The 17,188-nt window shown below is 30.6% G+C and overlaps 1 protein-coding gene across 1 annotated transcript; it reads left to right on the top strand.

Annotated features, from left to right (window-relative positions):
• Window positions 1-1,886: 1,886 nt before the first annotated feature.
• LOC119669868 (LIM homeobox transcription factor 1-beta-like) lies at window positions 1,887-5,468 on the top strand. The gene is made up of 4 exons (XM_038080286.1): window positions 1,887-2,040; window positions 2,383-2,570; window positions 2,655-2,934; window positions 5,174-5,468. The coding sequence occupies exons 1-4, from the start codon at window positions 1,887-1,889 to the stop codon at window positions 5,371-5,373; spliced, it is 822 nt and encodes a 273-aa protein (XP_037936214.1). The 3' UTR covers window positions 5,374-5,468.
• Window positions 5,469-17,188: the final 11,720 nt, after the last annotated feature.

The raw sequence follows: 17,188 nt of genomic DNA, 5'->3' as shown, positions 1-17,188 counted from the left end.
TTTATTTGTGTATAAAAGATATTATTTAACAATACTCTTTTCTGTATGAGGAATTAGGAATATTTCTGAAGAAGAGTTTTGATTTTAATGATTTTATTTTTAATGATTTAATAGAAATTAATTTCGATTAATTATTATTCAAAATTATTCAAGAATGTCTACAAAATATATAGGTATTTTGTATTCATGCTAGTTTCAGCTAATCATTTCCAATTCAAATTGTTCCATACATAAACACACATGGGTACTGTGGATCAAATCTATAAATTTAGCTATTATAAGTACATCCATTAAAACAAGCCATGAGAAATAACCGCTTTCTATTTTGACCAAATAATCATACCCACATATCTTGTTGACTTTTGATGTAATTTATAACCCGAAAATAGATATCTACATATAAGACTTTATATGTATATAATTTTTTGCTTGTATGGTTTAGTCATATTTTTATTTGTATGACCTCATATTAACATTATAATTATAATCAGTTTCTTCTTTTCATAGTAGCAAATACCAGCTATATGCATAAATATTTTTAAATTTTTTAGTAAGGAAAATATATAATTTACAAGGAAAATTAATTTATTTTTATTCAAAATATTAGCCATCGACTTTTAAACATTTCACCTATCTTCCATATAATTTGTAAATACTAATCAAAAATAAATGCTTAAATTTTACGGCAAGCCATTTTCCAACTTTTCGTCGAGCCATTTTCCAACTTCCTCAAAATTGCTGAAGTGCTAATCTGTTAGCAGATACCACGTTAATCCGAAGAGATGATAATCAGATCTAGGAAGTGCGACAGTTCTAGCAGGATGTCATCAAAGTTATTTGAAGATGTCATTTACAGGTTTTCTGTGTGAAATGTCGCATTGTCGTCTAACAAAATCACTTTGCCCATATCTTCTGGCTATTAAGGTCTTCTTTTGATCACTGCGTGATTTAAATTAATCCTTTGTTGGCGAGAACGTTGTGCATTATCGGACATCAAGAATTCATAATACACAATACCGATCTCTTCCCACAAGGAATGGTTTTCTTACCCAAATGCTTGGAACTTGGTATTCAAGGATCGTGTGCGCCAGGTAGAAGCCACGATTTTCCTTCCACAAACCATGGTCTACTTACCGATTTGCTTAGACCTTAGTATTGAAGAATCAGGTAAAGAATCAGGTGAAAGAATCGCCAGGTGAAAGCCACGATTTTTTCCGCTTCGGGTTTTCAAAACACATCCATTTTACGTCATCCGTCACAATTCGTTACAAAAACAATTTTCTTTCGTCCCATTGAAATAGTACTTCACAAGAATCAAGAGCTATGTGTTTATAGTTTAATGTCATGTGAACAAAATGACGTGTGTTAATTTATAACACTGCGTACTTTTCACTAATTAATCTTTTCTTAATATCTAATAGGAGTTAATATAATAATATAATAGAGATTAATATTAGAGATCATGTAATCTAATCTCTGATATATTAATCTAATCTCTCAGTTAATCTTTAGAAAAAACTTATGTATACACCTGATATTGAAATTTTTAATAAAAAAACAGTTTAGTTAAGATAAATCAAATATGATTGAGAGTTATTTTGATTGTTATCCATCAGAGATTTTACATAAAAAATATTCTTATTAATACTCTTATTAAAATTAATTGTTTAAAGGAGTTTGTAACAAAGATGAAAGATATTATTTTATAAGATATACTTGTGAAAATGAAATAATAATTAAAAACAATTATTTATATAATATTGCAATAAATGAATATGTTAAATAAATTTTGCATTGTTGAATACTCCTTTCTGCATGCGAACAGACTCTTTATTCGCAATCGTTGCCTTGGCTGCGGACACAAAATTGCCTGCGATGAGCTCGTGATGAGAACCCTCGAAAACGTTTTCCATTTAAAATGTTTCGCGTGCGTCGTCTGTGGAGCGCTACTGAAAAAGGGCGAGCAGTACGTCGTGAAACAGGGCCAATTATTCTGTCGTTTCGATTACGAAAAGGAAGTAGAAATGCTGCAAGGATATGGTAAGTACCATAAAAAACTGCAGAAATACAATAAAAATATTCAGATACGTTAAAAATCGAAAAATTTTATTCCCATATAAACAACATGTTGGAGTGAAGTTTTTTGAATCGAAACCGCTGAAGTGAAATTTTTCAAATATTTCACTTAAAATATTCTTACATTCTATTCATAAAAATGTAACTATAAATAAAAAATAATATATAGATATATTTCCTAGTAAAAAAAAAATCAAAATAAATTTGTTAAATATTTTTTGAAAAAAAGAACTCACATACGTACTTACAAAAAGTTGATTTTGTTCAACTTTTACTCAAAAAATTTTTATGAAAAAATTCCAACAGATTTCTATGGTGATGACTTATTTCCGCCAAAAATGGATGGGCGTCGCGGTCCAAAACGTCCACGTACAATACTCAACACACAGCAGCGTCGTGCATTTAAAGCTTCCTTTGAATTGTCGCCGAAACCCTGCCGCAAAGTTAGAGAGAATCTTGCTAAGGAGACTGGTTTAAGTTTAAGGATTGTTCAAGTAAGAAAATCCTTGTGTATGAAACAAAATGATTTCATTATTTTTTTAATTTTTCATAATTTTCAATTAAATCGCACTCAACAGGTTTGGTTTCAAAATCAACGCGCCAAAGTGAAGAAAATTCAGAAGAAGGCCAAACAGGAGCACACCAAGGGTACAAGTGATTCGCAGGACTCACAGGAATCTGACAGCAGTTTAGCTAAAATCAAGGATGAGGCGCATAGTGATAATGAGTCGTTGTTGGAGTCACCGTTCTCATCCTGTGGTGCAGGTGGTGGTTCGAGTTCAGATGGTGCTGCAAAACTGCGATGCATAAAAGATGAAAATGAAAATGCGCCTTTCAATTGCATGGAAACAAATAAAGGTGCGTTCTTAATTAAATACAACATCAATAAAGCAATATTTAATTAAAATGTTATTTTTAAATATATAAATACAAAAACTATTTTAAGTGAATGTGATGGTATAATATATCATATCATATAAATAAATATAATATATAAGTGGTAGTCATATAGGATGTATTAATACTATTAGGTCATATGTATTATAATAATTGATCACAAATTTTACTTTAGTTTAGAATGTTAATGTCGTGAAATATTTGATTATCAATTATGAAAAAGCAAATTTTAGATAGTATCCATGGGCTTGTACTGATTGCATAGACATATTATGAAAATGATATTATAAAGTTTCTTGATTCTGATAAATATAATAGCTGTAATTATGGAATTGATCTCAAATAATAAACTGCTATAGGGGATTTGAATATTGTACCTTTTTGTTATGGTATAGGTGTTTTGTAAAAAATTATACATATACAATTAAAATTATATATACTTTAATTTCTTAAAAAAGGCAAACCATTTATTTATTTTAATCACACTATGATAATGAACTCTGTTAGAAAGGAGGACTTCTTATCAAAAGATGCTTCTACTCTTGAATTATACCTAATGTCTGGTTACGGTGCTAGTACTTTTTGATTATTGCAAAAACCAAAAAAAGTAACAACCCCGTATATAAAGGTCTTTGAGTTTCAAACCTTCCCAAAATATTTTAAAAAAATTAACACTAAGTACAATGGATTTTTTAAAGGAAATGTTTTCGTATAAAGTTGGCATAAATTTTCATAGCCATATTACCACCCTTCCAAAGCTTCTTAAATTAATATTTGTATATATTAACAAACTTAACTAATCATATGGCTGGAAGACTCAAAACTTCCCAATCAAAGTATATAATACAGCGTTGCCATCATTCCCCACAACAACTACTTTCTTAATAATTTTTGACTTCTTTTTGTTATTATTTCTTGCTTTGATCACTTAGAAAGGGAGACTTCAATTAATTTTTGAGTTAATCAGTTTTAGCTCATAATTGAATGATACCCAGGCAAACTTATTAAATACGCACCATCACATTTCCGAGCTTGTAGAGCTTGATTCTTTTTCCCCATATAGTTTCCAGACAATATTGTTGTATATGATCCATTTTTCATAACCTATTACCATATACTTCAAAAGTGGCTCCGTTTTGTATCGTTTACATAATTTTTCGAATATATTTTTTTTTCTCTAAATTCATGAAGCACTCTAACATCAGTAACCATATTGTACGTTTTTTTCGTCCATAGCAATGTCAGTACTTATAAGCCGATGTTCTTCAACTCTCATTCCAATTTTATCAACTTTTTCAATAATATCAAATTTTTTTTATAATCAGCTCTCCCGAGTTTTAGGTTCTACAGCAATGTTGGAACTTATAAGCCGATATTCTTTAAATCTTATCCACAATTTTTTATAGACTTTTCAGTGAAAAAGTCATAATCAAAAATAAGAAAAATATATCAATCTGTTTTTTTAAATCAGCTTTTACAAGTTTTAGATCTATAGCGCTGTCAGGACGTATTCAATAACAGAGCGATCAAAGCAAACGATATTTATTATTTTCTAATTTCTAAACCATTAACTAAGTGGCAGCTATATGTTTACGAGAGAGTTTGTGTGCTTTTATAATTACAAATATTTAAATAAATCGCCACAGCATATTTTCGACCATTACCATATAGTCAAATTGTAAGATATATCAAATTTACGAAATTTCACTCCATTTTGTTTTGTAATAGTTTTTGATTGAAAGCACCGATTTAATTAAAACTATTACCAAGAGTTCCCAGACAACAAACTATTTCACAAATATGATATTTTGTAGTTAATTTATATAATACAAATACTGGTGTGCATATATAGTATATACTGGTGTGTATATTACTATATACTAGATGTGCTAAAATGTTTTAAGTCTTACACAGTTCCATAAAATTATTTTATAATCTTCATATACCTTATAATCCAGCCTTAAATTGCAAATCACTGGAGGAATTGTGTCATATGCAAACCTATGTATATACTGTGTTTCATTAATACATTTAACTAGCTATCATTTATATAAAAATTTATATTTCCTATTAATTGTTAAAAAAATTGGTTTAAATTATTTGAAATATCTTCAAACATCTTACAAATAATTAGTAAATAGCAACATTAGAACATTAATGTTTAATATTTATAAAATATCTTTTTCAATTATACTTTTAGAAAACTGCAATAAAACAAACGAACCGATATTGAACACCATTTTAGGCTTAAGCTATGCAACGTTCCAGCAACTTATGGGTCCGTTCACCCAAACACCAACAATCAATCCAATCGATAGATTATATAGTATGCAAAACTCATATTTTAGACCGGAGGAGATGAACTATAACGACTGTGGCAAGGAAGTCGGTGAAAATTGAACAAAAAATTTTAATACATTTTTTAGTTCTAAGAAGGAAAGATGAAGGCGGAAAGAAGGAAGCAGTTAAAAGTTAAAGAAATGATCAAATCAAAATTAGTCTTTGTAAATTTCAATTTAGTTTTAAATGTTATTAATTTAGTGAATGAAAATATTTATTTTAAGCTTAAATAATGCCAAAGAAAATATATAAAAAACGAATAAATAAATTCATAATTAAATATTAATAAGTTCTTAATAAGAATTTTATTCTAAATATGGGTCACAAAATCTACTTGAACACTGGAAATCTCAATCAGGCAAACGGCAGTCCAGATGGTTCATTGCAAAAACGTTGTACAGGACGCTATAGACTCAATTACCACATGAAGAATATAATTGCGGTAGAAAGCGATTCCTGTCGACTCTTTCATGATGAGAAGGAACGGTTAGAAAATGTTCCATGCAACTGCCCACCGGCGACAAGACGTAGACTTTACTACCTTGAAAGCGGAGTCTTAGTCCCAATCATATAGTTAAAATGAAGCACTACAGCAATTAAGAGATTGCAGGTGCACAATAATATTTTTAGGTCGGGCTGCATTCATAGCCTGTTATTTAATAATAATACCATATGAAATACTTAGTATATATGTGAGCTCCAGCTATAAGCAATTGAAATCCATGTGTGTAAGATAATTAGCAAAAACGAAATCCCTCGACAGTTTTGACAATTGTTGACAGTATACAATGCACACATCCATTAGATTAGATTTCACTTTTAAAACTAAAATTTAACTTAACTGACATTTATCTTCTTTTTGCAGGTGTTGAAGAGAAATCGTCGTACTCAAAGCAGATATTTAGTTTCAAAAACAAAAACAACAAATTCAAATGGCCAAAAACTTTTTAGCACGAGCTGTGTTTGTTAGCAACAAATTAGTCACATTTGACAAAATTTTACGTAGTCCTTATTATCCTTGAAGTAACAAAATTACTTGGAATACGCATGAAATGAATAATATGAGCGAAAAATTTGGATTCGTCATGCATTGTTCACCGGCGACAATTGTTGACGCTGTCCTGTTCGCTGCTCTGATGATTGTACGCGTGAAAGCAGAACAAAAACAAGGACGAAAGGAATTATCAGCAACACTTGTGCACTTCGATACGGATTTGTCCTTGCTGACAAAGAGAATATGTCAGCGATGCAGTCAGCTAAGCGACCCCAAAAAAGTCGTGAACTTTTGAAGCAGGATAATTCGAAGAGCGACACAAAGTCTTTGTGGAATTGAAAACAATTTCAATTGTACTGAAAATGAAAAGCGATGAAAGCGATAAAAGCGTTGCAAAATAGATTAACTAGAAATGCTACTGAGCTCTTTTTAAGCTCATACTGCATTCAAATTACGTTTTGGAAGAAGAATTTTAGGAAACTGGGTGCTTTTTAAAGAAATTTAAAGCCACAAATAATTTCTAATGGTTTTCCATAATATCGTATATTGAATATATACATTGGCTGATTTAGATATTAAAATTTCTGTAAATATTATGAATCAGTACAATTCTATATACAGTATGTAATATTACTTAAATTGTCAATAACATTGAGGTGAGCTTAGTTTATTATAGTAACCCATCACTATATCCCATCTAACTATTAATAATGCTATAGTGAGTATACGTAAAAGTATACGTACAGGCAATTCAAAAGTCTGGGAGAGATTTTGGTATAAGTAAATCTAAATATCTTTAGAAAATTCGAATCAGTGCAAATTGCACATGAAATGCAAATTTGTTTCAAATTTGACTGCAATAACGACACCTAAAGCTGATTAAAAAAATTTCAGGAGATCCAAATCAGAGGGAATGACAACACAAAATTCTAGTATAGAAATTGGTAGACGCAGTCGATATTAATATCTTCAAAAAATTCAAATCAGTGCAAACTGAAACTAAAACGTCTAAAAACATCCAGAGCTGATCAAACAAATTTAAGGAAATTCAAATCAGAGTGAGCGACACAAAGTATCGTCGTTTTTCGAAGATTACATCATTTGTAATAAGGATTTCTATTCACATTAAGTCGAACATGCATTTGAAGTGGTGACATTTTTCAACTACGACATTAATTGTAGCATCGAATATTGAAACAGATAACGAAATGTGTGGATGGTTGCTGAAGTCCAACAAAATCTTCTACAGTCTGCCGAATTTATTTAAATTGAAGAACCTTATCATTTCATCCAAGCCACAGCAATATAAAACAATGTCCTTCTCAATATTTACGCAAGAATCTAAAATTTGGGTACTTAGCAGAAAATATTCGGACTTCTATGGAGAATTGTTGGTACCATATGGAAAGAAGGGCGATTCCGGAAATGCTACATACACGAATTGTATGTGATTTACCTTGAAACAGACTTATTCACACAGACAAAGCTCGGTGTATACCGATAAATGAATCCTATAAGTCATGTGAGTAGAGACGAGCCTGTTCAGAAAATCAATTGTAGTAGATTTAATAGTAATTGACAGAGAAATAGAGTATATCTACTTTGGGATTACTTTGGAATAGTGTGCTTAATTTAATAGTCGTAATCGGAGTCGGTGACAAAACTTGTAGAAGGGGGCCATGATGAGATGCTAGTTGTAATATCGATGATAATGATGTTAACTATTAAGTATGCAAGAAATATTGTTTGATTAAACTTGTTTGTGTCTATTGGGAGCATATTGCACGTTTCTATAAATTTCGTAACAAATTTTAATGCCATGGTAGATTATCATTTTGAAATATAAATCTTTGATTCGTGTCCAATGAACTTCCCTCTATTTAATATGACTTTTACTAAGAAATTATTTTATTTTAGATTTTTAATATCAAACTCGACTTTTTTAACTTTTATGGTACACCTTTATAAACTTTAATTTTTCTTTTTTTAATATCATTGATATTATTAGTACTATAACGAACTAAAGGACGATATGAAATAAAGCTGTATATATCAAAATATGTATATTATCTTTTTTTTTAATGTTTAGCAAAACATTTTTTTTTTTTGGTTGCAATATCAGTATTTATCAATTATATGCTAAAGCAGATATATATTCAAAGCGCACATGTGATGCCCAGTACATAGGATGGACGTTAAATAGCTAACAAATGGTAAGCAAAGGAAAAGAAGGAAAAGAAACATAAAGAGGAGTTTCTTTTAGACGGTTAGTTCTTGACCTTAAATGTTAGAACCAATAAAGAATATAATAAAAATTTTTTTTAATTACATTTGTTATATTAAAATTTAGTCATACAAATCTGTGTTACATTCTGACATATATAGGTTTATACACATCATATAAATAATTTCTAATAACAAAATGATATTCATATTATGGCTCATGCTCTCAATAGCTTTTATAAATACATTGTATGTAATACACCTGCATGATATTAGTAGCACTGATTGCACATTGCGCACCCTGTACAATTCACTTGTTATAAATTTCTTCAACTACATGCAAATGTTCTTACACAAAAAATAGTAACGCCTTTAGGCAATTTGTCACAATATGTGTCACATTAGTTACAGTAATTGCGATGCTCGGTAACAAGATTATACCTCAAAAGTACAAAATCGGCAATAAAAATAGTTAAACATCTAAGGACATAAGTTTTGCCGCCTGATTACCCAACAAATACGTACATTTTCTGCGATTTTTGTATACGGATCTGTTACTCACTATAAAATTGGAAATTCTATTTTATTTAGGGTGAAATTTGACGACGACGATGATTACTTCGCTTAAGGGATAAATAAGGGATGTCCTTGTATGACGTTTAACAGAGCAACTCACAACTCAATGGACGAAAATAAAATACCTAAAATCATTTAATCAGGGTGAGCAGAGGAAGCCAACATCAATTAGTTGTGCACCAAATACAAGGAAGAGAGGACTTCCCTAGCAGAAATCATTAATCAAATTTTGAATAAATAAAAAAGTAAAGTGATTCCTTACTGTAAACTCGAAAAAGGACCCTATTAAGTTTGAAAGTGCACCACAAACTCTTTTTTTAAATACTTCTTTTTCATTCGTACATAAATTAAGTATTTTTGTTTGCTGATCCTTCCATTTTTTGTTTGTTTTCTGCATTGTTGGTCAATGTATGTCCTGTAAGCATTTTTTCACATTTTTGCAATTCCATTTAAACAACAACAACAAATTTTTCAGTGTTTAAAATTTTTTTTAATTTTTTTTTATGAAGAACACGAAGGATGTCCGCCTTTAAAAAATGCGTGTAAATTATATAATTAATTACCGTTTTATCGCCGCATTTGTATGCACATCACGTTGCCACACTTGTTCCATTGCATGACACTGCAATTTTAAGCGACTAAATGGGGTGTTCACGTCCGCCGACAGCTACTGACATCCTCGCCATGGTCCTTTCGTTTTGTTCCTTTGTTCGTAAACAAAAATTTTACAGAAACTGGAACACGTGGTTTCACTGTTTATAGAGCAAAGACAAAGGCAAAAAAGAATTGAATTTAATTTGCATAAATCAATTTTTTTAAATAGATTCTGCGGCTGCTTTGTGTAATGGCTTATATACGTATATAACATATATAAATATATGTTAACAAAAAAAATATATAAAAAAATTATTCAAAAAAATATTTTTTATTGCAAAATGAATATACTTAACATATATCGAAACTTTTGTATCAAATAGTTTTATTGAATAAATTTATTTTATACTACCATTCATAAAAACCTGTGATAAATAATTGTTATTTTTTTAATAATTTTTTTTATATGAAAATGTTTTATTTTAATCAATCAATTTGTTTACCGTTTGTTCCATTCAAATCATACAAAATTTCCAAAGTCCTAAAAAATCTTATCGATGCTCAGTGATTTGTTAGAAATACAGATTGAAACTGCAGATACAGTGATTTAAAAGTTTACGGTAAAGCACCAAGAACGGTTACAACAAAACAAAGTCCTAAGAAATCTAGTCGATGCTCTGTAATTTGTTAAGAATATAGACTTCCATCGGGACTTAAAAATTGGCGGTAAAGCAATAGGAACGGTTACACGAAAACAGAGTCCTAAGAAATCTAATCGATACTCTGTGATTTGTTAAGAATACAGACTTCCATCGGGACTTAAAGATTGAAACTGCAGATACAGTGATTTAAATGTTTGCGGTAAAGCACCAAGAACGTTTACAACAAAACAAAGTCCTAAGAAATCTAGTCGATGCTCTGTAATTTGTTAAGAATATAGACTTCCATCGGGACTTAAAAATTGGCGGTAAAGCACTAGGAACGGTTACAACAAAACAAAGTCCTAAGAAATCTTATCAATGCTCTATAATTTGTTAAGAATACAGACTTCCGTCGGGACTTAAAGATTGAAACTGCAGATACAGTGATTTAAAAGTTTGCGGTAAAGCACCAAGAACGTTTACAACAAAAGAAAGTCCTAAGAAATCTAGTCGATGCTCTGTAATTTGTTAAGAATATAGACTTCCATCGGGACTTAAAAATTGGAGGTAAAGCAATAGGAACGGTTACACGAAAACAGAGTCCTAAGAAATCTAATCGATACTCTGTGATTTGTTAAGAATACAGACTTCCATTGGGACTTAAAGATTGAAACTGCAGATACAGTGATTTAAATGTTTGCGGTAAAGCACCAAGAACGTTTACAACAAAACAAAGTCCTAAGAAATCTAGTCGATGCTCTGTAATTTGTTAAGAATATAGACTTCCATCGGGACTTAAAAATTGGCGGTAAAGCACTAGGAACGGTTACAACAAAACAAAGTCCTAAGAAATCTTATCAATGCTCTATAATTTGTTAAGAATACAGACTTCCGTCGGGACTTAAAGATTGAAACTGCAGATACAGTGATTTAAAAGTTTGCGGTAAAGCACCAAGAACGTTTACAACAAAACAAAGTCCTAAGAAATATAGTCGATGCTCAGTGATCTGTTATTAACCATTTGCCAGTAAACGAAGACATTTATCATGCGAGTATTGTCACAGCTTACAATATACTTAATATTAACTGCTTAATCATATGAATACTACTTCTTCAATTATGCACAAATTTCATTACTGTAAAAAACATTAACTAAATATAAATAGGTAGTGGATTCATCTAAATTTTGCAATCCACTAAAATATCTTATATTAAAATTAAAACAACTTCGAATAAATTGTTTATTTCTTTTTATAGCTCCAAATTTAAAAAAATAAAATAGTGCTGTTTTGCGTATTAATATAATTGAGAATAGCACTTTTCTATTTTCGTTGCAAATCGGTGTAGAAATAAACTCTGAATTATTTTCTAAATTGTGCATGCTTTTGTGAATGAGAAAGCATTAAAAGTAGATACAGCTGAATATTAGAATGAGTCCTTATACATATACAGTGTCTCATATTCAAAACAAAATATTTTAAATATGCAACTTTGAAGAATGTTTAATTTTTATTATAAAACAAAAAAATTTAACAAAAATATCAATATTCAAGAAGTTAAGTGAGCAAAAACAAACAGACATTAAATTCTGACCTCACAGCTTATTTCGTATATTATTTTTGCTTCTCAAAATGGTGCAAATAACAGGGACTTGAAACTAATGATACTTGACAAACGCAAAACTAATTATTTTACAGGGAATATTACCAATAAACAATAAAATGAAGAAGTAATTAAAATATTAGGAGAGATGTTCGGCTAATAAAACCATTTTTATTAACAAAAAAATCAATAACAGAAAAATTGAAACGAAAATAGAATTTTAGAACCTTCAACGAAAAATCCTACTTCAAGACAAAGGAAAGACAAGTAGTGCACAAAAAACCAAATGTGATGCAAAAATATTGCAAAAACTGAATAATGGATTTAATATTTTAGAGATTTTTGAACAAAGATCCCATTAGAAAAACATAAATTTTTCTAGGTACTACTCTGCCGGTACCAATTGAAACTATACATTGGAATATAGTTTCCTCCTTGGGAGACAGCTATCTCCTCTAACACCTTTATTGTTCTTCGGGGTTAAAGCCACCGGTTTTAAATTCAAACTCCACATCGAATGAAACTAATGTATGCAGTCATTCTACCAGCGTAACTATAGGTTTTAATCACAACCATCATGATACCAATCTCAAACAGACCAATCTCAATTGGTCATGACAACCTAAGCAGTGGACCTTGACATCTGTTGTATTGGACTAACACCATGGGTACAGTGCCACAGGTACAACTCATTCATTACCATTTATATTCGAAACAATTTCGGATGGTACTTTCTAAGTTTTCGTCGTCTCATATAACAGACATGCCTTATCTTGGAAATATTCTCTCCCTGTAGTATTTAAAAAGAATTGTGCTGAAAACTAGTGCGACAGAATAAATAATTTCCAACATAAAGTCAAGTGCCGTCAACTGAAGTGTTTTAATCATGTGTTTAGAATACCACAATCGAGACTTTCCAAACGGGTTGTGATAAGAAAGTCCAAAAAGAAGAAGGAGAAGACGTGGTCATCCAAAAAAGATATTTAAGAACAAAATTTCGGAAACAGCGAAAAGAAGAAAAAAAAAAGACGAGCAAAATATGAATTTGAATTTAAGGGTCTCATAAGTAATATACAGAAGATCATTTAAATTAAAATTTCTAAGTACCTATCAACATATTTCATCTAGATAATTATAATAAATGATTAGTTTTCCATTTTTCTATGATATCGCAAGTTTTGAAGAAATTTATTCCTTCGTCTAATCAAATATATTTAAGTAACATACATGCAATTGAAGTTCAGGTTCTCTTCCTAAATTAGCCATTGCTCAACAATGTGAAACTCTGGGCCACATCGGCCACATTTATAAAAAGGTTCTCAAATACTTCTGCTTTTTTAATTGCCAAAGTATAAAATGTAAGCGCATTACCAGAGGGTACTTTTAAATTATGAAAATTTCCAATTTAAACTCTTTTGGGAATCGGAATCCTTTTTCAACTAATTTTGAATTCGCAAAAAGTTTAAAGTGCACACACAAAAAGTTGGAAACTGCAATTAGCCATGATGGGTGCATGTTAGTGCGCAATGCAAACGTTGGATCTCTGCGATGATGATGAACACATATGAAGTTGCAAATGAGAAACTTTTTCATTTCCGAATGCCGTTATGCACCAAAATGGCTACATATGAACATGGCTACTAGTAGCCATACCAATTCATCATATGGCCATTTTGCTTTTGTGGCATGTATATGAGTTTGTGCGTCAGAAACGATGTGTGCATATGAATCTTCAAATCATACAGTTTTCAATTCCTTTTTTTAATACCAATAACTTTGGTCAAGTGCTGAATGTGCAAAACGTTGGTAAAATATTCAAAACCACACTGAAGGACGCAACAGTGTAAGCAGGAAGTAGTAATGCTGAGTTCATTTTGAAGGATACTCAACTGTATGTGAGGGAAATATATGAAGCCAATCAAATAGTTGCATAAATGTTGTCTGTTTTTCACAGCATTTTTTTTAATATTTATTTTTAGGAATTATTTATTGCAAGGATATTTAAGATGAATTAATATTTTATAATATTTTACGTTACATATTAATATCATAGGAAATAGTCTACATTCGAAGCCTATTAAATTCACATTAGAAGACCAGGGCGTCCGCCCAACACTTGGAAACGACAAACTGAAGCCGAATTAAGAAATGCTGGAAAGAGCTGGAGTGAAACAAAACGTCTTGCATTAGATAGAGTTCAATGGAAACTATTTGTTACGGCCCTCTGTTCCACCTAGGAATAAAAGGATTAAATATATTAAATATAAAATATAAAATTCACATTAAAAATATTTTAATATATGTATTAAATTGTATATAAGTTAAAGGGCATTATGAATTTGAAACCATTAGTCTTTATACATCGTAGCCTCACATATCATCCTCCGTTAATTTAAAAAAATTATGGTAGTTTCTTTCATATGAGAAATGCATATGGTGTGGTCTGCGTACGTGCATCTCCGTTTTATGTGCAACTTCCTATTCGTACTCACAGACGTATGAGTGCCTGAGTGCCGTGAATATTAATAACTTTTGGTTACTCATACGTGTTAATGTGACTTTATGACTTTTTTCTTAACAACATTCTTGGAATAATTTCTCATATGCTTTGAAGCAACATTTTTTAGTTTAATTATACAAAGTAGTACAAAAAACAATTTCTCTCTGAAGTAAAACGAATATAAAAACTTGGTAACATATTTGCTTCTGTTTTCCATATGGTTAATGATAAAACTCTTTTTACATTAAGCATTTTAAAAAAAATATCATAAAATAAGTGTTCTAAGAACAATACTAAGGATGCTAATAATGATATATACAGAAACTAGATTTTCTAATAACTTCATCAGACTCAGACTCATCAACTGTCGCTTGGGTGCAATCTTCATAAAATGTGACGTATAAAAAATATGTATGCATTTTGTTAAGTAAAGGTTAGGTTAGGTTAGGTGGAATGTAGGAAGGCACGAGTCTTTCTCAATTAGCTAAATAGCTGTTTTGTTTCCACAATTCCTCGTAATGATGTGTAGGAGAATGATCATGCTAGAACCAGCCGGAAGCATTAATAAATACGAGAATCTAACCAAATAATTGCCGAGAGTATTGAAGAGTGGAACACCCAATAGCTTAAGCCTGGTCCTAGACAAGCCTGAACATAAACACACAGCAGATGTTCTGGTGCCTTTTCTACGTGAGCCGGTAGACAAGTACTACAGTGAATGCGACAAGATAGGCCGAGCTTGGCTCTATGCCATCCAGTGCACTGATATAAGAGCAGATATTAACTTAGATACTTCTCATTTATTTCTGTGTACCAAATCAAAGGTTCTGCATTTAAATAAAATGACCAAGTAGCTGTTGGTCTGTCTGCTGGAGAAGTAAAAGTTATAGTTCTCTTTAAATAATAATTATTTAATTATTCAAACACTTTTTAGATATTTCAACAGTTTTCTTTAAATAAGAACCAGCTTAGGCAGATTTGTTTTAACTTAAGTTGCTTATGCTAAATATATCTTTATGATTTACGAACAGAGTGTAATAGTTTTAGTTCAAACTTGAGGAAAACACCAAGAAATAGGGCATTTTCAAAGTAATTCGTTAAATTTGGTTGTTTTTGTTACCAACTACTACATATCTTGAGGAACCACTTTTCATTGGGAACCATTTTTGAAGTATTATAATAATATATAAATGCACAAATAAAATGAATGAAATACTTTTTGTTGGTGGCTGTTTCTTTTCTAATATTATTGATAAATATTATTTCAATAATAAATGATGATTGTCAGTTTTTTGATATTCGCGTGGAATTTTGTACTTCTTCTTACTTCCGCACCCAACATATTCACCAGATTCGACCCCCAACAATAACTACTTCTGCACAGACCTCCAAAAAGTGATCCGTGGAAGCAGATTTGACTCCGATAAAAAAATCATCGCTAAAACTGAAGGTTATTTTAAGGACAAAGGTACCGAAAAGAGATACTGAAATGCTAGAGAAGCGCTAAATTATTGTATCACTTTTCAAGCAGACATCCTTGATGAATAAAATCAAAATTTTCAAACAAGTGATTGCTCTATTGGTCGTCCTGCAGATTAATCCGCAAATATGTTGATTTATGTTCAACTCTAATAAACTTAAACACGATTATGCATTTTTGTTAAATTTTTTGGATATAACAGCCTCATCGGCTTTATTGTTGACTATAAAACTGACTATATCTACTCGTACAAATGTAACTGATTTTCCTACATTAGTGTTTTAATACAAAAAAATAACATTTTATAAACTTATAAAACTTTTTGTTTTTAATATACTAACTGAGAACAAAATATCATCCCATTCTGGTACGTACTTTGATGTAACATATAGGTATATCTATATATCAAACCAGAAATTTTTTCGATCCGCCTTGCAGTGTGAAGAAATTGTGTTCCTAAATCTTTTTCTTTTTTTTCAAATTCATAATATTTTCTCGAATTCTTATCTACAATCCAAAAGCATAATCCATTATTTTAATATCTTCATTACTATACTGTAATGTAAAAAGGATCACAAATTTTTAGATACATATATCAAGTGTACATCAGTGCACAATAGATCAAGCTGGTCGCAGTGCAAAAGGGCCTTAGCCTAACCAAAAAACGCCCCATACGATACCATTGCCAAAGTATACATTAAAATTAATTAAATAATAAGTATTTATAGGAGACTATAGAACATATATTAAAAGGGTGTCGTCATTACAGTCTTATGCATGCATATAAGACATTATTATAATTTTAAAAATTTACTATTGCAATTATTCGACAGACATTTTTCACATATGAGTACGAAATGGAAAAAATACCCACAAATGTAATGGAAAATATTCCAGCAAATAAATTCATAAGCATTTTTTCGCTTATTTTGCATGCGGCTCACAACTTTCACATGAGACGCTGTACTTTTACAAAGAATTATGTGAAACTGTTTATGAATGCAAGGATAATGAATATGCGATGTCTTTATTGGTAGCGCAAAGACCCGTAATTTGCATGCAATGTGTATAAAAGTAAGTTATAGTAAGAGTACATAGAATTTAAACTAATCGGAAGGGAAACCATATAAACAAAATTAGTGCACGTGTAAAGCACTTTCTTATCAAAATTTTGTGTTCCAGCTTGTAAGTAATATTTTTCCGACACACATATAGCGCTTACTCCTTTGAAAATGATTTATTAGCACTAGATTGACGTAATATAG

Source organism: Teleopsis dalmanni, chromosome 1 (genome assembly GCF_002237135.1).
Source record: "Teleopsis dalmanni isolate 2A chromosome 1, ASM223713v2, whole genome shotgun sequence".
Lineage (NCBI taxonomy): Eukaryota > Metazoa > Arthropoda > Insecta > Diptera > Diopsidae > Teleopsis > Teleopsis dalmanni.
This window is presented reverse-complemented; position numbering and strand designations above follow the sequence as displayed.

Excerpts from the sequence above, each read along its gene's own strand:
- LOC119669868 (XM_038080286.1), top strand. The coding sequence starts at position 1,887 with ATGAGAACCCTCGAAAACGTTTTCCATTTAAAATGTTTCGCGTGCGTC. Across the intron at positions 2,571-2,654 it reads TAAGTTTAAGGATTGTTCAA|GTTTGGTTTCAAAATCAACG; the intron begins GTAAGAAAATCC and ends CGCACTCAACAG. Across the intron at positions 2,935-5,173 it reads TTGCATGGAAACAAATAAAG|AAAACTGCAATAAAACAAAC; the intron begins GTGCGTTCTTAA and ends TTATACTTTTAG.